This window comes from Dipteris shenzhenensis, chromosome 15 (assembly GCF_047967505.1).
Source record: "Dipteris shenzhenensis isolate YYH24624 ecotype China chromosome 15, Dip_SZ_1.0, whole genome shotgun sequence".
NCBI classification, from domain to species: Eukaryota; Viridiplantae; Streptophyta; class Polypodiopsida; order Gleicheniales; family Dipteridaceae; genus Dipteris; species Dipteris shenzhenensis.
Window position 1 is genome coordinate 9511998 of NC_141610.1, and position 22265 is coordinate 9534262.

Genomic DNA, 22265 nt, shown 5'->3' on the forward strand with positions numbered 1-22265 from the left:
AGATCGTGCTACTCATTCATGGAGCTCATGCTCGGGTATCGCTACCACAATATGTAGGGAAAAGTAGGGAACTAGAAACCGATTTGAAGGCAAAAACCATATTAAAGCCATAGTGTCGTGGCTACATAGAGCCTGTTGATTGATCATCGCCCCTCTGGGAATTTCACCATAAACAACTATGGTTTCATCACGACATGTAAGGCAAATGATTGATCATATTATATGCTCTAGCTTATGTTATAGCATACACCCTCCAGCTGGACTGACGCAAGATTGTACACACATTGGGATGGAAATAAAACCTATTGCATTTAATACTTAGGTAGCTTCACTTTTACTATTGTTGTTCATCTCAAGCTATGCAAGATTGTACATATTGCTGCACTGAAACAAAAGCCCTTGCATTCAATGCTAAGTTGCTTTTGAGGGCACTCAATCTTTTAGCACAGTAACAACACGAAAAACAAGAAATAAGTTTTATCCTTTATGTGAAAGCATTGTTCCTATAAAATTCCATGTAATAAGTTATCCTACCATTACCACGTAAGATGTTATCCTACCATTATTGAATTGCCATTCACATATTCAACCATTGAGTGCACAACACTCGACAAAGGAGGACCTCACCATAGTGCACTTTGACCTGACTGCACTGTAAATGTATGTTCAACTCATTCTAAGCTGCACTTTCAATAACTGCAAATGGACATGCACAATGTTGGGATGATGAATTCATGGAGAAGAATCTTTTTACAACTGATGTACTTAATTGCGTTATGTGGTTGGTCAAAACACGTACGTACGACTCATTGCTCAACATTCTTTACAATAACATTTCGACATCTAGGCAATCAATAGAGCGAGCAAGAAAAAGTGAGCGAGCCCAAAAAAGCAAGCAAGAATTTGCTTAAGCAATAGGAAATTTAAGAAAGCAAAGAAAGAATCTAAGTGTCCCATAAAATAATTAGATAGTATTCAAAATGGGGGTTATGTGTCACATTTCTTGAAATTGAGTAGTCCAAGGTTAAGGACTATTTTAACATGACCCCATTTGGGTTTGGCAAAAACATGTAACATAGCACTTTAGTGCATTGAGGGGTATTTTTTTAATGCGGGGACTTACATGACGTTTATGCACATGAGGGGATTTATAAAATAGCAACTTAATTTAATTTATATATGTAGGTTTATGAATGGGTGTCACAAATTTAAGATTGAAAATGTAAACACGTACAAGGGTTTAACCAATTACATGAGAAAATGTAAAAATGCAAGAATAGGGGTAATTTTTAACACATGCTTGCTCGCACATGCTTTATGGGTTGAAGAATGACCCCTTATTAAAAGGGACAGGATGTTAAAATTTAGCTCTTTTTTTTGCCAAAATAGACTTTGTCTTCTCCCTACCTATTATGGGAAAACAACACAATATTGGTATTAAATGATTGGTCTTGCCCAACCTCAATTATTCCATTGCATCTGCTTCAAACAAAGAGGGCTTATACCACTTGGATTAAAGAGCACGAAGTGCCGCTAGTCAAACTAGTCCATGTGACCCAATTCATCAGCCAACAAGATGGCTTTAGTATACAATGAGCAACACAACGATGGATGCTATTCCATCGAGAGCGTGCACGACAACAAGACTTATAGGATGAAGGCAAGATCCTTTCATGACTCACACACTGCATGAACTGCACTAGACACTGTCAGCAGCAACCGGAAGGTCTTCCCAATCCTAAAAACGAAGCAAAAAACCAATCACTTCAACATGCCCAAGAACCAAGAGTGCCAAATAAACAAAAAAGGGAAAGCATCTCTCCTCAAATGACATACAAGGAAAAGGTCGAGGGCAGTCCTAGATTCTCATGCGCATGTTGTGGTGTTGTGGTACTTTGTCATTTAACTCAAAGTTGAAGAGGTTGCCTTCTATTTGTAAGTCTTTGCTGGAACAACATGACGTCACCCTCGTAGACACATCATCTAATGCGCAATGCATTTGTTCAAACTGCTTAAAATTGATGAGACAAAAAATACCAAAATTCTACTTCGGGAACATGACATTGCCAGCGAAAACAAGGTATGCATCCACACTGAATAGAGTGGAAGAGTGGCTAGTATTGATAAGACTACCCTTCACATGGATTTAAGAGCTAACATTCAAAATCCAATATGGTCTACATGGAAGTGTCATAAATGCATTAGCGAACACCGACAGAGCACAACATGTCCTGAGAACGCAACAGTCTCGGTAGCGATCAAACAAAGGCTACAATACACACATAACTACATGAGCCGCCTCATTCATCCAAGTGTGACAATGTGTGCGATGCATGAGCTACTTCAAATGCCTCTCTATCAATTGAACAACATCCAACTTAATCCCCTTTAGGTGGAGCACATGTCAAGTTTGCGACTTAGCAAACCAACTGGCAAAGATACGTCTGGCACATAAGGCCATCCAAACTTGGACAATGACATTCAAACAGATACTCTGGTACATAGCATATATACAAGCGAACAGGTTATCGACTTCCAAGACAGACCAATTGTTGTCACTCCATCTAAAGGCTTTCTGCCACTTAGCATATTTAAAGACAAACACTATGAGAAAATGGCATTCCCTACACTTTTCTATGGGCACCCACGTGCATAGACAATTCCTAAGCATACAAGCTACCAAGAGATCTCGAAATGGAAATTGATAAACTAGGACAGACGTTTTGCAACTTGCATAGACAACCTGTTCTTCAAGACAATGAAGGTTCTGGTTTGGCAAGTTCCATCATCAACATGGGTTTGAATGCGCAAGGGGCAACTCAGAGGTAAAACATTACAAGTGAGGGATGCATTGGCTGACACAAACATCGAGAAACTCCTTCAATCTAAGATTGGCTATGGCGACTCCATATGTTGTGTACATTTGTAGACTATAAGCAATGCCTCAAGAAGAACCTATTCGTAATGGTAAGACAAATTGGCCCTCCCACTTTCTTCGTCATGTTCTCTTCTATAGAGCGACTATGGCAACCTCTGCTTCAATGCTTAGCTACCCTACAATAAGAAAAGGTTCCTGACTTCCAATAGCTTATACAAAATTCTCTCCAAAATATGGTCCACTAGGACCTAGGTGATAACAACAGCTCGTTACTATGTTCATAAGTTCCAAGCTTTGAAATCTTTATTGAAACAAGACAGTTCTATATTGGGCCTTGACTTCTTCTTCTGTATGATGGAGTTTCAAAATAGAGGGAGCCAACATGACCATGGGTTTTATGGTGTGAGGGTGCACCAACTTTCAATTTCTCTTACAATGATGACATCACGGCCTACATTGACAAGTACATCACGATAGACCTCTCCTTGCTCGAGCTTCCAGAGAAGGACATACAAACCCATAAACACAGGAAAACCTGCCAAAGATGAGGCATAACCTGATGGTTTGGCTTCCCTTGCCCTCCTATGGTGAAAATCGAGATCTTATTTCCACTACCATACAACATGGATTTGAGATCACACAAAGCAAAGCTCAAGGAGATTTCAAATTGGCACAACAATCTACACTAACACTTGATTTTGGTACGTTCTTCCAATAAAGCGGAATGTCACACGAAGAATACATTGTAGCACTATGAAGCGGGATCTCTCAGTCAACAGTCTTCTTAAGGAGGGAACCGAAGGACTTATACACCAACAACTTCAACCCAACTATATGAAAACTCTGGGAGGCTAACCTGTATATTCAATTTGTCTTAAATCCCCATGCGGAAGAATCTTACTACAGTCTTACATGACAAAAACCGACAAAGAGACTACAGAGGCAGTTTGAAATGCTCTCATAGCAAGCCTATAGAGCGAGTCCCCAGCAAATCAATGCATATGCCATGTTGGAAACATGATACTGAACACACAACAAATCAGTGCATAGCAAGCTACTTACCTTTTCTTATCACTCCCCTTAACAAGCGTAATTAGGGATTTCAATTACATCAACACAAGCCCCGTAGATGTACACTGCTCCTAAAGAGACGATGGACCTAAGCATAACCAACATATTCTTCGATGACATTGTGACAAAGTACATGCAACAAAACGTGACCTGTGAACATATTTTCCTGGCAACTTTCACCAATGAAAACACGATACCGACCAAACATAGGCATGCAAGGAAACGAGATAGAATTGTACGGTTTAACAATTACAACAAGGCAAAGGACCCTGAAAACCATTATAGAGAACTCTGCATGCTATACTTGCCATTCAAGAATGAAGAGTACTCTCTATGTAATGATTTCTTGACATGGCACGTCATGTATCATTATCACATGGAATTTACTGAAAATAACCATGCATTGTTTGACAAGATTTCTACTTACCCAACGTTATCTACCAACTCCATATCTGCCACTGGCATGAGCTGAAGCGAGGATGTTTCCAGTATGACAAACGACAAATTCGATCTGGCCACATAAATGAGAATGCACAACAACACCAAGTCAAGACAGGAACAACAACAGTCCCGACACGCTATCATGCCAAACATCACATACTATGACTTGGTTCGAAACTTCTAATTCTAGAAGACCCTCAAACATGGTTCCACATTCTCCTCTCCGGAGAGGCAGGCACAGGGAAATCCTTCACACTCATGCTACTGGTCTAAGCATTGCTACGGTTCTACTCACACAAGGAAACTTTAGATGTTGACTCACCCAAAGTGATGACTTACACTAGAAGAGCCGCACACACTCTCGATGGTATGACTTTGCACTTGGCCCTTCACCTACCACTGCTTCAGCAACATACACAACACTATATGCTGAAAAGCTACAGAGTCTCTCTGAAATGTACAAGGAGCTACAATTGTTGGTCATAAACGGGATCTCCCTCATAGAGCTAAAAACCTTTGTTGCCAGCGAACTCATGCCTGTGGGAAATAAAACACAACCACCAGACCTATGCCAAGCAAGCCCCACTAAGAACTCGTGGATATTCCTTGAAAGATATACAAACTTCTACTATGTTAGGATCATATTGGAAGTTCCAACTACTTTACTACATCTTTCCTTGTGTTGCTCAACAAAATCAAAGTCGGCTCGCAATCTCAGAGAACCACCACATAAGCATACTATCCCCCACCTCTTCTACACGAATGCTTCAAAAGACAATCACAACGAATATGTATCCAGCATGCTTGAAACACATCCACACATACTGAAAGCGATAAGGCACAAAAAATGTAGCAAAATGATCAAAACTCCAACAGACTCGAGGAAGACAAGTGGGCTACACCACGAACTATGCCTGGAACCAAGAATGATCATAGAAATATGCTCGAGGAACTTGAACATAGGCGATGGGATAGTGAATGGTGCGGACGGAATCTTCATGGGGACAGCAACATGGGGACTAAGCCATATGTGCTTTGGATCATATTAAGTGACCAAAATACATGCAAACAAGCTCGTTCGGAAAACAAACATCTCTATAAAGCAGACACACCAAAAAATTAGACACCCATACTTTAGTAGTTCGTGAGTTCCAAGTTGGAAAGAACCACTTGAACACCATCTCACACATACAATTTTGGCACAGCTTGCAGTTGCTAGGATAATACACCGGTTTGCAGGGGTTGACAATGGCATTCAATACTTCCAACATCAGAGCGCATGGAGTAGTTTATACTGCTCTCTCATGTCTGCGTGACCCGTCAAACCTTTTCCTCTTGTCAAAATTGGAACATAAACATATTGAAGTGGACCCAATGGTGCAAGAAGAAATCTCGAGGTTGAGATTAATTTGTTGGTGGCCATTGGACCAAAGAAACCTTGCATCACAAGAAGCAGGCACTAAAACCTTGTAGACTCTCAACACACGGTCGCTGGCTTCCCATGCACATGACATCTAGAGCTGTGAGATCATCCTCAGGCGACAATATTATGCCTCCAAGAAACACACACGAATCCAACAACCAACACTCACCTATCAAGATTGCAGCACATTTTATGCATGATGGGGTCGGGATTGACATGCACTACAAAAGCAATTTCCTCCTCCTCTACCAACAACAACAAACTTACACTACCGGTTGTCAATTTTGGTTGTCCATATTCCAACAAACAAATGAAGATCAAATCACGATCATTAACTTGTACAAATCACCAAGCACCAAAACAACAATATCACTTCAAACCATGAAAAATTCACTCTAGCTCATTCCATCTACAACGCCTATGTACTCATTAAGGGGTTTCAACATTGACTACAATAGTACTTCCCGAAACATGGCTCAACTTCAAGACTTCATGCTCCACCACAACATGCAACAACTCATCACCACATAGACAACAATCTACGGATCCACAATCGACCATATTTGGACAACATATCGTACCTCGAAGCAAGAAACGTCGGAAGAAACGGTAAGGGGGCCGATACTATGGAGGGCTAACTTTTTAGCACCAATCCATGGCGGAAATGGCCTTCCTAAAATCAGAATTCAGATTTGCAGCTATCGCTGTCATCGGGTCTTAATGGGGAGCTAATTCTTATTTTCAAACTTTTCAAAAAATTTGTGGAAGATAGAAATCTATGAGTGCCAGTGCTTGACGGTCAGGTTCTGTACTAAGGCACTGTGTCCCCAAAAAATGGTGAAAGGAGGGCTTGACACATCATCTTGCATTGGGTGGCACCTGCCTCCGTATTTGGGGGCTTGATGACATTTTAAAGGCACCCGCGGCCCCTTTACCCTATCAAAGGAACTTCACTTTTTGGTTGAAATCATTCTTTTCTTCGGTAAAGAGCACACAGACACGCCGCAATTTGTCTAAAAGGTCGATTTGGGGGTGCAAATCCAGCATTTTCGTATTAATTCTGGGTCCGTACAACCTGCAGCTGCCTACGTGAAGCCGGACATGGAGGTGCCCCCCTCTTTACTGGTTTCCTCATCAACCCCTTCTAGAGCCTCACTTCCACCTTCGATTGGCCTGACCGACACTGCGCAAAGCGACGCAGGCAAGAATGTTTCAATGAGAGGCAGGAAGAAACACAAGTGCTCTGTTTGCGGGAACATAGCGAGGTCAAGGTAAACCCCACACGCTTTTCTACTAGCAATCGTGTATTTTCTAGAAGATTGAGACGCAACTTGGTGTAACGAGTGCGGCTGAGAATGGGAGCTTTATTTGAAAGATCTTAGAGGATGATATCTGCCATCGCTTTTCAACCGGTTTTAAGTAAGGGGCTTGAAGACTAGGTTGAAAGAGCAAGGCTTTTCTCTCAGAGTTCGTGGGTAGCGTGTCTGACAACCCAGGCTCTCTTTGTTAAGCAATAGTTTTCCGTTAGGGTTGTAGATGGTTTGGAAACCGAATACGTTGTTTATTTTTTTCGTACAGTTATTAGAGCTGATTTGGATCGAGTGGGACTCATTTTGCTGGCTGAAGCAGTTTTTGTCTTTGACATGTTTGTAAAGTCAAAGATTGAAACTAAACGTATAGACTACGCAGGTACGTAGAAAATGTACATGTATAAGGGTCTTGAACAATATATAGACAAACAGTTTCGGAGTATCATACTGCACGGCATGTTTTGAGAGAGAAAACAGAGCAGGCAGTAAAAGACCAAATATTAATACGTCCAAAACAGTATGATATGGCTTAGAGTGGCTCGTCATTTGTTTCAAAATTCATCATGCAGAGAGACAAGGCAAGAAGATAGCGTTCTTGTTCTCAGGTCGTACAGACGTATCACCATCGGGAAATCCCTTATACTTTCCCAAGGAGGGTGTGTTTTGGTATGTAGCATCAAACTAGGAACTATTATTCATGCAATGTGATTATCTTCTAACAGAGTCCTTCTTTTGCAAAAAGGATATCAACTTCAGAATTCAAGTCTGGTCAATGCCATTTGTACTGGTACCTGTTCTTGGAAATAATTGAATGAAATGTTACAGGGATGCTCCTAGAGCACAATTACAAAGGGCTGGCGATGTAGCTGCTTTTCAAGACCATGGATGTTTGCTGGAGGATGAATAGTGGGACAAGTGCACAATTGCTTGTTGGTGGCCTGAACGATTTGTCTTACAAGTTGGCTGGAGTTAATGAGTCCAGCATCTTGGTACTGGTCAACTAGTTTGTTATTGGTTGGCCTTTAACTTGGGCTGTAAGTTGTATTTAGTTGATGAGGATGAACCGATCTTGCTACCTTTACAGAGGTTGCGTTGTTACCAGCAGGATAAATATATGTGCTTAAACCCTGGAGATTATTTTCATGATGGAACACAATACAAATTAAAGTTAACCATCTCCCTTGTCAGTACCTCTTGATCTTGTCGACAGTGATGAGGCCATCCACAATCCCTCAGTCTCCTGGATTACGGGAAAGTTTAGGTTCCTTCATTCCTACTTAATAGGCAGCTTTCAGTCAGTCTGAATTCACAGAGGCATGCCTGACCACAGTGAAACTAGTGTCATATGCATCCACTGGACACATTGCTTGGTTTCTCAGCTATCTTTGGGCAAGACACATGTCACTTTCTGTGCACAGTTCCAGCCCCAGGACAAAAGCAGGGTTTTTGGGATGAGGCTTGGATTTTGTTGTGCGTCAATACTTAGATCTTGTCTTTATGACTGCAATTCAGCAGGCAGCCCACTGTCTTTTTAGCTGCCCAGGTGACCACTTGTCTGTGCCTGCCTCTGTAGGCACCTATGCCACATCATCCATTTGGATCTACAGTCTGGTCTTTCACGCCTATAGGTTGACCATTTCAGACCTAGTAGTCGTCTCTTTTGGAATACTCCGTGTTGCTTAAATGCAGCTTAAGCGTCAGTTGTCATCCATACTTCGAAGCAGACGGTGTTTTTTAGGCTGCAGTTCAGCATCCAGTTGGAGTAGCTAACAACCAGCCTTGAAGACTGGCCATCCAACAGAGGTGGTGAAGTATCACCTAGACTTCAGTGTGGAACTAGGGCAGGACGCTTTGTCCTTGCACTTCATCATTGTATTCAGCTCCAAGTAATATGAAAATTCATTTTTCAAGAGACAGTCGCAGCCCAATTGTGTGTTGTGTGTCGCTCCTATCTCTCCTCTCTTTCAAAGTTCGAGCAAGTAACATGCACGTTGTCTGCCGCAATTGATCAGGAAATCTTTTTTCCAACAGGGTTGGCTTTTGTGGTTTTTCTTTTACATTGGACTTGTGCAAGAATCAGTCCCTTGCCAGTAAAGTATGAAATTTGGGGCAGTTTTTGCAGCTGACCTTTCATTTTTTGTCACTATTGACTGATTTGTTGCAAGCAGACAACTGAGCTCTGAGATTGACCCATAGTGTTAGTTAAATGCAACCATTAATCGCAACAAGTTTGGGTCAGTTCCTTTGCTGTTTTAGAGACCAGTAAGCACTAAGCAGCCTTCTGCTTTAGCTTAGAGTGGAAGGGAGATGTTTTGCAGCCGAAGCAGATGGAAGAGGGTTGGCATCGTTGCAGACACTTTGTTGGCAGGATTTCCCACTCCCAGCCATTTCGGTGTGCAAGTGAAGGGTATTATAAGCTAGCTACCTGCTATTATTGCAGAATTGCATAGAAGTTATTCAGAAACATTGCAGAGCTTAGAAAATACAAAGTTCGAGAAACTAGGGAGACTTGTGCAATAGAAAGGAGGTCATGACTTAAAACTGCAAGCTTGTATTTGAAATAACCTGTGTAGTGAAGAAGAGTAGTACAACAGGGCAACCAGAGTGCAGACGCTTTGTTTTCTGTATAAGTCTAAGTTTATAAATTTAGCTATGTAGTATGTACATAGAGTTAGATGTTACTATAATAGTAAGCTGTCTGTTTTCCTCTAACAATTTTGTTGTAAGCTGTGTTCTTTTTGCGTAGGTCACGTGTGCTGACATCAATTTATTTGGTGCATGGGGCTAGTCGGAATATAGACGTTCTAAAATTGCAATTGTGCATTGTTTTTTGTGGGTATATCTGACACTTGTAGATAGGGTAGTCCTTCTGGTGGTCCTTGTGCTTTCAATTATGGGATGGACATCATGAATTCCCAGCTTTTATCTGGGTTGTACTACTGTAATATTATGGATTGAGATGTACATTTTGGCTTCATTTGCAATGGAGAGCAACAGTGAACAGTAGTGTTTATTATCTGTGCTTGTGATGATCAGGTGTCCGTTCCATTCTTGCAAAGGCTGCTGTGTCAAGGCTAGAAATCCGTGCTATATTCATGGTGATGCCTAGTTGTTCTATGATTCTCTAGTTTGTAGGGTTCCAGGTAGTGCTTTTACACTTTGGTTCTGGTCATTCATTTAGCAGAGGGCTGAAATGTGTGTGCTGTTTGATACCACACAGTATTCAAGTCCAGCCCTTTTGGTGAGAGCCCACAAGGTTCTGCTGCTGCAGCACCCGCACATACGCCAGTCCCATCTGCTGCTGTTAGAAATTCCTATGACAGTTTACGGTTGAAGACACTCAAGCCTATGGGGCATATTACCAGAAAGGTGAATTGGACTATAGCTTCCTTGGTTCTAGGATTGCATGAGCATTTTATGCCCTTGCTTTTTGTCAAGGGTGGCTTTTATGTTCCATTTATGAAACATAGTGCATTTCTGATATGATGTTCATGTGATTGCAGGAAGCAGCCTTTATTAATACTTGGAGGTTTCAGAAATTAGCGGATTGTACAGAAGCCAGTATTGCTGCTGAGGATGAGGCTTTTGATCGGTACATGCAGAATATGTCACTTTTGCAGGAGATTTTTGCTGTGAATGCTGAAAGCCTGGAGGGATTGTCACCAGAAGGTCACTTGCTGATTGAAGGTAGTTCAGGAAGTGAACCAGTAGATGGAGGTGTCGATGCGGCAATGTTATCTGCTGGGCTACGTGTGAGGCTAAGAAGCAGCTCAAAGAGAAAAGAAGCTCACAGACAGAAGCTTAGGCGTGCCATTGATCGCAGTTTACAGAAATTGCATAGAGGTGAACGGGGGGATACCATGCTGGAAAATGAGGATATATATATGGGTTTTAATGGCGCACGTAGAGAGATGAAAAGAATGAAAGTCCAGAGCATCGAAGGGAAAGAGAGATTGAGGAAGATGGATCTCTTCAACTCTCTATTGGATAAAATAAAACAGATAGAAAATAAGGAGGATTTTGATTCATGTTTAAAAATCTATGAAGATAATTTTTTGAAAAGGGCAGCCTATGTGAGTCACTCTGGTAGGCTGGAAGAGGTAGACTGCAGGAAAAGTCACATTTCAGTTCCAGGGTTACAAGAAACTACGTCTGATCATGAGAAATTACCTGGAGTGACGAACATAGAAAATTCAAAAGAATTTTTTGCTGAACAACATGGAGAGGGCAATACTTCAGCCTTGATTTTTGGGCCCCCCTATAAGGCAAGGGTGGATTCTCATGGAATCAAGAAAGGGTGGTGGAAAGTTGATACATGTCAAGATGTAGATCTTTATAAAGAAACCATGGATATACAAGCTTCTAGGTTGGCACTACTCTGATGTGGTTTTTATGTGGGGTTGAATTGTTTACTTGTAGGGGTTGTAGAATTGTTTTATTGAAGTTTACCAATATTATTTAGCCAAATGGAAGCAAGTTCACAAATGGAAGCAACTATCAACAGGCCAATTATTGAAATCTGTTAGAAAAAAATGCGGCAGGACTATTATAAACAATGGTTCTGCAATCTGCAATTGCGGGTGCTGCTGGAAGTTCTTAATGTAGAGCGAGGCAAAGGCTGCCAAAGGAGCTTTGTTCTCCAGTTTTGGAACAACACTATTGAGGCTCAGCTGTAGTTTCTGTCTAGTCAGAAGCCATTTCAGTTTGTAAAAGTTTTTTTTTCATATTGATGTGATTAGAAATCATGTAAAGGAATTTAACAGTAGATCTTTGTATCGCAGCAGTCTTGTCTGTTTGGAAATTCCTCTCTTTGGATCCTGTTTGTCATCTATCTTCAGTGTAGTGCGTTTTATTAGGCAGGCAGCATAGTGCGATCGATACAAAATTCAAGCTCTGGTCGAGCCACGTGTCACGCTATTCTGGTCCAGCCACGAGCCACACTATTTTGAGGTTCTTCTCACCTTGCTTTTTGCCTGCCTGTCGTTTGTCATCGCCAAACCGATGACACAGCCCTTCATACTCAAAAGGTCTATAAGGGAGGGCTATCTTTAGATCCTCTTGTCTTTGCTATAGGCCACTGACTCTCTAGGCTAGCTCTTACAAAAGCAAGTAAAGGTAGGCTAGCTCTTATAGAAGCAAGTAGAGGATGGCAGCATTAAAGGTATGGAACACCTTTAGCGAAATAGCTTCTAAATCAACAATTTGCAGATGACACAAATATAAACCCTTGGAAACACTCCCTAAGATGAAAATGGAGTTATAGAATGTTTAAAGCATCAAGTAGAGGATGGTAGCATCAAAGGTATTCAACTACCTTTAAGGGAATCAACTACCTTTAAGGTATTCAACTACCTTTAAGGGAATAGCTTGTAAATCAACAATTTGTAGATGACATGAATTTAACCTCCAGGAAACACTCCCTAGATATTAATGGAGTTATGAAACGTTTAAATACGTTTTGTAAGGCTTCAAGCTCAATGATTAATCACTCAAAAATAGGGTATGCCAACCTTATTTGTGAGGATCAAGAGGTCTTGAAGGAACTATGATGCCACAAGATTCTTAAAGGAATTACGCTTTTGGGATTCCTGGTGGGCTTTGAGATTACTATGAAGGGCAAGAGGGAATGGCCCCTAGAAAGGTTCAAGAAGGAACTGGATAAATGGAGAGGGTTCCAAGCTAACACAGCCAGGAGAAGAATGGTACCAAACCATTGCATATATCCTATTGCCATCTTCTATCTCTCCAATTGGGCGCTCTCTAAATTAGGGCTTGAAAAGTTTTTTAGATTATGTTCCTTTCTTTGGGAGGTAAAAATAGGTCTCAAAATTCAAGTTGTCATTATGCGCAAGGCCCAAAGAAGAAGGATGTCTGACATAGAACAAGCTGCACTAAAACTACCAGCCTCCTAGATAATACTCAGTCTTGGGCTTGATTGGGCACAGTTAGGCCACCTAGTGGAAAAGATATGCAATGCTTTCTACCCTGTGTCACAAAAGGCATCCCTCTATGCATAAACTGACACTTCTGTAAAGTGCAACCCTTTCATAACACATTGTAAAGCTATCCACCTATGTTTAGCATCATGCCATTCTCTAATTATACCATATTTGAAGTGTGATCGTACCTCCAATTGCAGTACCACCTCTACCCTCCTCATGCTTGGTGTACAACCAAATTCTTCTACTATCTTCAATCTAGCCTCAGGTGTCAAGTGTGTAACCTTCACTTCTTGCAGAGCTAGAAAGGTTGAAGAGAGCAAGCTTGCTCTCAACCAACTAGACGGTTCCTTCCCTCTGCCGGGTGTCATTGTTTTTTTTGCAATTATGGATGTCACATTGTCTTTGGATATCATAGATGGTAGAATCTAATAGCCTTGCATCACAGGATATTTATTTGCCCATGAATTGTGTAATCTCATCATTTGTTGCATAATTATCGTGAGGGATATTTTTCTTATCCAAAGAAAGTGCTCACTAAGAATTCGCCTCTGTGATATAGAACAGGTCATGTACTTGTTTGAACATTGTCTCGGCCGCTTTTTGGAGGTTCTCAATGCTTGTGTTCAACGGTTATAATAGCATGCACATGTCACTGGATCATTTCATATTAGCTCATGCACACAAATATACTTTTTTCTCTGGTTAGGTTCATGCACTTGCAATTTTCTTGGAGAAAGTTGCTGATGAGTCCACTTAGCCTTTCCGCTTGTAAATTTTATGAAAAATGGGGTGCTAGCTACCTGATCAATGGAAATTTCATCAAAGGTAGTCTAGTGATGCCTGAAGTTGCATTGGGTCTCAATACACTAGATCCGATTGTAGGTGTTTTAATGTCTTTTGCTATGAGTTCACACCCATGTAGCTTTGCTTTTTGTATTCATATCCATGTAGATCTTGCAATGTTTCTTATGAAAGAAAGAACTAGTGCATGCAAAGCATGTCGTAAATCTCTGTAAAGAATTTCCCATTTTAAACTAACTATTACTTTGTAAGTTTTTTCAATCGAGTAATTTTGTTCCCTCACAGTTTTTATCTTTGAGCCTAAATATTGGTTTTTGGTCGTGAGTTGGAGGTATTGCAAACACCTAGTTTGCATTGTCAAACATAACATGTGCACTAGTGAATCCATGCAAAAGTGTGCCTATGCTTATTTTGTCTCTATTGTCTCCATGCGTTGTGATGGAGGCTTTTGTGTCTTTCATACTATCTTCTTTTTGTGTGAAGAAATTGACCTTCGTTTGTTTATAAACCAGTGTATTAGCTAAGGTGTATAATGCTTTTATGGCACAGTTTCATGATGTATTGAGTGTGTATTCTAGATGCCTTTAAATTGCAACAGCAATTGTTTCTTGATCATTTAGTTGGCGAGGTAGGACTAATTGTACAAGATCTTCACCGTTTGGAACATTGATGATAAAGATATGGTTGCCATATCAAAGTATTTTCAAATTTGTGCAAAGGGTAGTGCATTGAGTTCGTATTCCTTTCATTATTAAGACCTCTCCTTCTACGAGGACAGGCCAACAACACACACACCCACTCCACATTGGATGGATCTAATGATCTAAAGAGATAAATTCACAGTTTGTTCTCTACCTCACCAACTTCCTCTCTCCCGCTTCCCATCCTCTCTCTCTCTCTCTCTATGCAGCCTTTGAGCATCTTTATTAGAACTCATGGCAGACTGTTAGTTTACAGCCCATGATGTTCCACAACCGTTTTCTCTCAAAAACATTTGTTCACACCAAATGACACGCAACAAACCACCCTATGTGCGCACAACCTCACACAGCAAAAGCAACAAACCACCACACAAACCCAACATACCCAACTATCACCCGATGCGCGCACACAACAGAAAAGCGCAAGCACCACACCCAACAGAGACATGCAAGCGCCACTAGTCAAAATACAAACACCCACAGCTAGATAACGCAACACAAACAAGACAATGCAACATTACATACTGAACTGACGAAGCAATGGCCAATCTGCAAACAAAAAACCACACCAAGACACACTCAAACAAACCGATGCACAGACAGGCAATACACCATACACAAAAACACCAAGACGGGTGCGCAACTCAAACACCACACACACACACACCCATGTTGGACAGATGCAATAACCTGAAGGAAATAATTCTGCCCAAGACATGGGCTACAGTTGAGTAAATCTTGAAGCATACACGACCAAGAATAGTGATCATATGCTTGTAGGTAACGTGCTTTCAACAATTCGAATGAACGGAACCAATAACAACATATTACAGCATTGCAACATCATGGCAGTTACAGTGCTGGGCACAAATTAAATTTCCTATATGCTGACAACATCACCCCATGACGAACCATCAAGTCGAGTTATATGTAGTCTATGGGGATAAGGACAGGGAGCCAGAGGAAACAATGCAGCATATCAGCAAATAAGACGAGGACACCCGACTCTGTATGACAAACAAGTATAGCGCCTACCCTGTCTCCTAAATGAGCTCTGCCAATTTTCCGCTTCACAGAAGAAAGGAAGGTATGTTTTTGGAAGAGGTTAGGACCTGAAGGAGCTGATGAGAAAATTGCGACAATGCACTCATCGATGGAAGAACCTGTACAAGCCGCGAAGCCAAGATAGATAAAAGTATGGCAGACCTTTATCCCTTTCGGATGACTGAATCAGACTTCTGCAAGGACATACATCAATGTCAAGAAAGAAGGTTCAGTGAAGCAGTCGTCACTCAATACCAAATTATAGAAGTAGGGGAGAGGGAGACGGAAATGGAGGAGGAGCCAGCAACAGAAAGCTCGGTGGTTGCAAAATGAAAGAGAGAGGGCAGAACGAGTCACAGTTCCACGTCGTCCCCATGAGATAATAACAACATACACAGAAAGAGATGACACGGTATTGGTGGTTGCCCAGATGGCAGCCGGGGACCTAGGACCCAATTAGAAACTCCAGCAGCTAAGAGGATACTGTTTCTTAAAAAGTGCCACGAGAGCGCTGCCTAGAAGGCAGTGCTAACAAATTTCAATAGATAAAGCTCAAAGAGAGCTGTCATAGGACTTGAGCTAGCTGCAGCTTAGGGTGTCCTTGTTCACTTACAGGACTGTCTTGTGCTATTCAGCTTGCAGTGTGAAGGGATTATAGACCTGCATATAACTGAGCATAGGTTATACATACATCGCTGTGACTGAACACAAAGATAGCTATAAATTAAGCACACTTGTGGCTCCAAACTGAGCAATGCTGGGCTGCTAGCTAAGCAGTGATTGAATTGCACACTGAGCAATGTTTGGGCTTCCAAGCTAGCTGCTCAACTTAGCATGAAAGCTGGCAACAACTCACCACCAACTTCGCTGCTAACTGAAGCATGAAAAAAGATTGCAACTGGCTGCTGCCTGGGCATGAGTGGGCGCTATTTGAGCAGGATTACTGGCTGCAACTGACAGCTAATTGAGATAAACTGGAGCATACAACTGGCTACAACTGAGTAAAGAATGGAGCTTGCAACTGGCTGCAATGGGCTGGCTGTCGCACTGTTTCAAAAGAACAAAGAGACACGGCAGCTCCACGACGAGCTGATGGTCTCCAGGAAACTCTAGAGAGAAAACACAAGAGGGAGAGAGCACCCAAAGATGGGGTACTTCATGGCTAGAGGCCAGCTCAAAGAATCATGGGAGCAAACCAAACCAAACCTCCCTCCTTTCAACTTGGAGATTACTATACTCATCATAAAATCAGTAGTTTACAATGATTGTCATGAGGCTTCAAACAATAAATACAATATGCCTAGATGCAAGTCATTTCTTGCGCAGCTCCAAGAAACCCAGGAGAGAGCCAACCAAATGCAAGGGGGTCTCCCTCCTAACTCTGGGATTAACATACTTATCAACTCTGTGAGTTAGCAATGATTGTCATGAGGCTCCTGCGTTCATACAATCGATTAAATCAATAAAATATCGTGCGCCTAGATGGCAAATGATTTAATAATCATAAAGACTGAAAATATGCGGAATTCCTGTTGTAACACTGATCTATAACAGTTACCCCTTCTTTCCGGGGTCCTTTGGTGTGCCTGTTGATGCAGTCCCCTGTACACTGGCCAGGTCATGGGGAAGTTTTCAGGTTTTGAGCAACTTTGATGATCCTTTGACCATGGTCTCTGTTCTATTCAAGGCCATGAAGGAGTCCTGTGGAGCAGAATCAAGATGTGTGGGTCAGCTGACACTGTCTGCTCTAATTTGAAGGCCACTAGCAGTCTGGATGTTAGAGGAGATGATATTGACTGACTACAGAACATGCCCGCACCTTCAGATTATTTTTTCTATTTCTCACACTAGAATTGATGTGCATCTCCTCTGGGTGTATAGAGCAGGGCAGATGTGATAGTGAACTTCTCATTGCGCTGCAGTGCATCTTCCTTTTCTTTGTCACATAAAAAGTCTTGCAGCTTTGCACAGATACAATGCCTTCACGATGTTTCCCATCAGCCAGCAGAAAATGTATGCACCATTCTGCCAAGGTCAGTTTGCCAGCTCTTTCTTCCATTAGCTGGGTCTTATCAAGGTGGTCCATCGCATAGTCAATTTTATAGCACAACTCACGATGTTCTCCATAATTCCTTGCCAGGAGAGAAATCCAAACTCCTCTTCATTGCCTCACCCAGATTTCAGTGGGAGCAAGGTTTTCTAGCTTATGATGGTCAGATTCCTTGACCTACCCAAGGTTTTCTAGCTACATAGGCATCACCCATTTGGATAGTTTTGTTTTGCATGTTGGTTGCAAAAGTCTTGGCTCTCAGACTCAAACATAAGATGGACAAATGGATTGTCCCAGAGCAGAAGGGAGCCACGGGCTACTACTGGATATCTGTCAGGAATACACCAGGGTCCGGGAACATAGAAAAACGTGCATTCTAAATGCTCTGTGTCTGACTGGTGGAGAGAGCACCTTCCATTTGTTTAGGAAACTATGAGTTTAGTATCCTCTCACTGGAACAGACTTAACAAGAAACTGAGAAACATTAATGGACTGAACCAGTCATCCTCCTGAATGTTTCCTGAATCGAAGTACAGATACTCACAAATGTGGACGACATATTCAACCGGAGGTATGTCGTACATGCTCAATTTCAAACCATTAGGCTGCTTTGACAACAGGGGGGCAAATTCCGCCTGTTTAGGACATTATGAGTTCAGTGTCCTGTCACTGGAACAGACCTTACATGAAACTGGCAGACCCTCGATGGACTGAACCGGTCACCCTCCTGAGCATCTCCTTAATCGAAATACAGTTACCCACAAAACAACATCTTCAACCCTTGTGGAGGTATGTCGCACATGCTCAATTTCAAATTATTAGGCTGCTTTGACAACACAATGAGGAATGCTGACCTGAGCAAGACATGTAAAAGCTTCATTCACGTGTGTCCTGTTAGCATGTGTTATAAAAAGGGCATTTAGACTTCTATTTCAAAAAAGAATTTTCCGGATGTTACATACCACTGTAGCTAGTACAATAAAATGCTCAGTTGTACACTATTGAATATACCTTTGTACGACTAGAATATATTTAATCGTACAAATTTAGAAATTTCTGTTGTTCTAAAGTCCAAAAATCTACACTTGTGAACTCTGAACTACAGCAAATCAGGCATATATGCCACGTGCAAAATCCGATGTTGATATTGTGAGAATGGGAGAGAGAGCAAAGGTGAGAGCAAGAAGCAGGAGAGAGAGAGAGCTAAAAACGTAGTTGCAATTAGATGAGAGTGATACAACTGAATGGAGTGATAGGTTTTGTCTAAGTGACAAAACCTTATCCTTCACTAACCATAGTTAGTGAACTAAGGGGAAAAAACCTCTAAGTGAGGTAAAAGTGTCCCTAACCTACTTATTACATTACATTGGTCACTGCTAAATTATAGCAATAATTCTAACACCCCCCTGCAGTGCCAATGTCATGTACAAGGAAAAGATCAATCACCAAAAGGAGATAAGTTCAGGGCACTGCGAAATGCCTCAAACTTTTCACGTGGAAGTGCTTTGGTGAAAATGTCTGCAACATTGTCATGTGTTGGCACATAGATCATGCTGATCTCTCCTACATGCAACTTCTCTCTGACGTAGTGATAATGAACCTCAATGTGCTTCGTGCGAGCATGAAACACAGGATTCTTTGCTACTGCAATAGCACTCTGACTATCAGTGAGAATTGGAGAAGGACCCTCCAATGAAAGATGAAGATCAGCAAATAAACGACAAACCACCAAACACATTCAACTGTCGCTGTGAAAGCTGCCCTGTACTCAGCTTCACATGAAGAGGTAGCCACTGTAGATTGTTTCTTGCTCAACCAAGAAATACAAGCTTTGCCCAAAAAGAAACAATTGCCACTTGTGGACTGCCTAGTGTCATAATCTCCAGCCCAATCTGAGTCACTGTAGGCATGCATCTGCAACTCACCCCCCCTGGGAAACATCAAGCCAAAAGACTTGGTACCTTGCAAATAACGGAAGATGCGTTTTACAGCCTGCCAATGCATAGTCTTTGGGCTGTGCATATATCTGCTCACCTAAGAAACTGCAAACTGAATATCAGGTCGTGTATTGCAGAGATAAATGAGGCATCCAACAGCCTGACTGAAGAGTGTGACATCAAATGATTCACCTGCTTCATGCATTGTAAGCTTCAGCCCCGGCTCCATGGGAGTAGCTATGGGCTTACAATCCTGCACGTTGAATCTGTCCAAGAGTTTTTGCACATACTTGGATTGAGAAATACCGATGCCACTTTGCTCTTGAGTGAACTGGATCCCCAAATAAAAGTGTAGCAGCCCCAAATCTGACATGTCAAAAGTGGTCTGCAATTCAGCTTTAAAATCTGCAATATTATTTCATTTGACCCTGTGAGCAGTAAGTCATCTACATAAAGAATGATGACTAAAATATCCCCCCCATCCTTCTTGGTGTAGAGGGTGCTTTCAGTTGGACTGTTGTGCAGCCCCTTGTTGGTCAGAAAGGCATGAATCTTTGCATACCATGCACGTGGGGCCTGTTTCAGCTCATACAAAGCTTTATTCAGCTTGCATACCTGAAGTGCATTTCTTGAAATTTCAAAGCTTAGAGGTTGTTTGACATAAACCTCTTCTAACAAGTCTCCATTAAGGAAGGCTGTTTTTATGTCCAACTGATGAACATTCCACTGAAAATTTGCAGCCATTGCAATAACTGACCGGATGGTTGTCATTCTGGATGTAGGAGCAAAAGTCTCCTCATAGTCTATGCCCTTTTTCTGAGCATATCCTTTTGCGACCAGCCTTGCCTTGTACCTGTCAATGGTGCCATCGGGCTTTCTTTTAACTTTGAAAACCCACCGTGTACCTATGGCATGTTTACCTGGTGGCAAATCGACAACTTCCCATGTCTGATTTTTCTCAATGGACTGCAACTCATCGTGCATGGCATTCATCCAATGCATATTATCATGTGCTCTTCAAATGTCTCAGGTTCCTCTTCATCAAGAAGAGTACCTGCATAAGCTGATTCAACTGAAAGAGCACCTCCCCCATGCCTTACTGCACTCCGAGTTCTGCCAGGTAATGGAGCATCAATTTTACTCTCCTTGAGAGTCTGTAACAGCCAATTTGGGACTGTTTTTGCTGCATGTATATCTGCAATTTCTTGCTGAACAACCTCGTCCACGGCTTGTGGAGGTGGTATGACATCCTGTGGCTGAATCGGAGCATGTGGAGGTATCTGAAAATTCTGATTTTCATCAGATATATCAGCAGGGGAACCCAAGGCAATGGGTAGTAACCCCTCAAAGACATCACCAGAAGAAGAAGGCATCTCAAATTCAGCTTGAGTGTGAGCTGAATTTTCTGAAAATATTACATCTCTACTGACAATGATCTTGCGTGTGACAGGATTGTAGAGATGGTACCCCTTACTTTCTGCACTGTACCCAACAAAAATGCATTTGGAGTCACCCTCTTCCATATGTGTATGAGATAATTCTCTTTTCAAAAAAGACACCCTGGCATCATTCCGAGCTGCATACATGCTCTCCAAAATATCCCATGCTCCCTTTGAGGTCTTACACGACCGGATATGTGGAATGATGAATCTTTTCACTGAAAGAGAAATACACGACAAAGCTAAAGCATCACGTGAATCCCATCTCTTCTGCTCTGGAGTGGTAGGTGTAACTGCACCAATAACTTGTGCTGCAGCTGTACCCTGTGCATGACCTCTGCCTCCTCCTTGTTGAAGAGGGGTATTAGGTGCCACATTTGCTGGCCGAAACTCATCCCCACTTACATAGTCCCATAAATTACGAGAAATCAGAATATTGTGTATCATAAAACTCCAGAGGGAGTAATTGATACCATCCAGCTTATCCTCTTGTGAGAGACCACTGAAACCGAAATCATTCTGATTTTGCTGGGCCATGTCTGAGAAAGAAAATACAGCAAATGCAAATCTGAATTCCCTTGCTGGGAATGGAGTGCACAAATCCCAAAAGAACACAGCCAAACACTGGCTTAAAAATGCAACTCAAATCTCTGTAATGTCTCTGTCAGCAATCTACCAAAGCATTCAATCTCTCCCACAACCTGCCAAGAGTGCTTCAAAACACTCACAGAAAGGCAGTGTGAACTGAAATCTGTCAAATTGCTCTCCCAGCACAAAAGCCCCAATTTGTGGCTTGAAATTGCAACCAAAAAGGGACAAATTTACTTAAAGTCCCAAATCTGCAATTTTTGAACAAAAGCCCCGAATTTCAGACTAGATCTGCAGATCTGTCTGCAAAAGCCCCAATTTCGAGTTGAAATTGAGCCAAATTTCACCCAAATAGCTAATCTCCTGCAAAAGCCCCAATTTCTTGGCCAATCTTTGCAATTTGCTTGCAATGTGTACCAAAATTTTTACAAAAGCCCCAAAACTGTAATGTGTCTGCAAATGATGCAAAAGTCCCAATTTCTCTGTAAACAGAGATGCAAACAGAGATACCTGCAACAAAACCAATGTCCTTTGCAATGCCCACTCAACTCAAAAACACCCACATGTGATGTATGGCATACAAGAAGAGCTCATACACTTTGTTGAAGCTGGCGCACATGGGGTACGGGCAGTGGCAGTG

General features: G+C 41.8%; 1 protein-coding gene across 1 annotated transcript; it reads left to right on the forward strand.

Annotated features, from left to right (window-relative positions):
• Positions 1-6819: 6819 nt before the first annotated feature.
• Positions 6820-11835, forward strand: LOC147893318 (electron carrier/iron ion-binding protein). The gene is made up of 4 exons (XM_087386630.1): positions 6820-7084; positions 10160-10221; positions 10344-10492; positions 10627-11835. Exons 1-4 carry the CDS (start codon positions 6915-6917, stop codon positions 11503-11505), a joined length of 1260 nt encoding a protein of 419 aa, XP_087242756.1. The 5' UTR covers positions 6820-6914; the 3' UTR covers positions 11506-11835.
• Positions 11836-22265: the final 10430 nt, after the last annotated feature.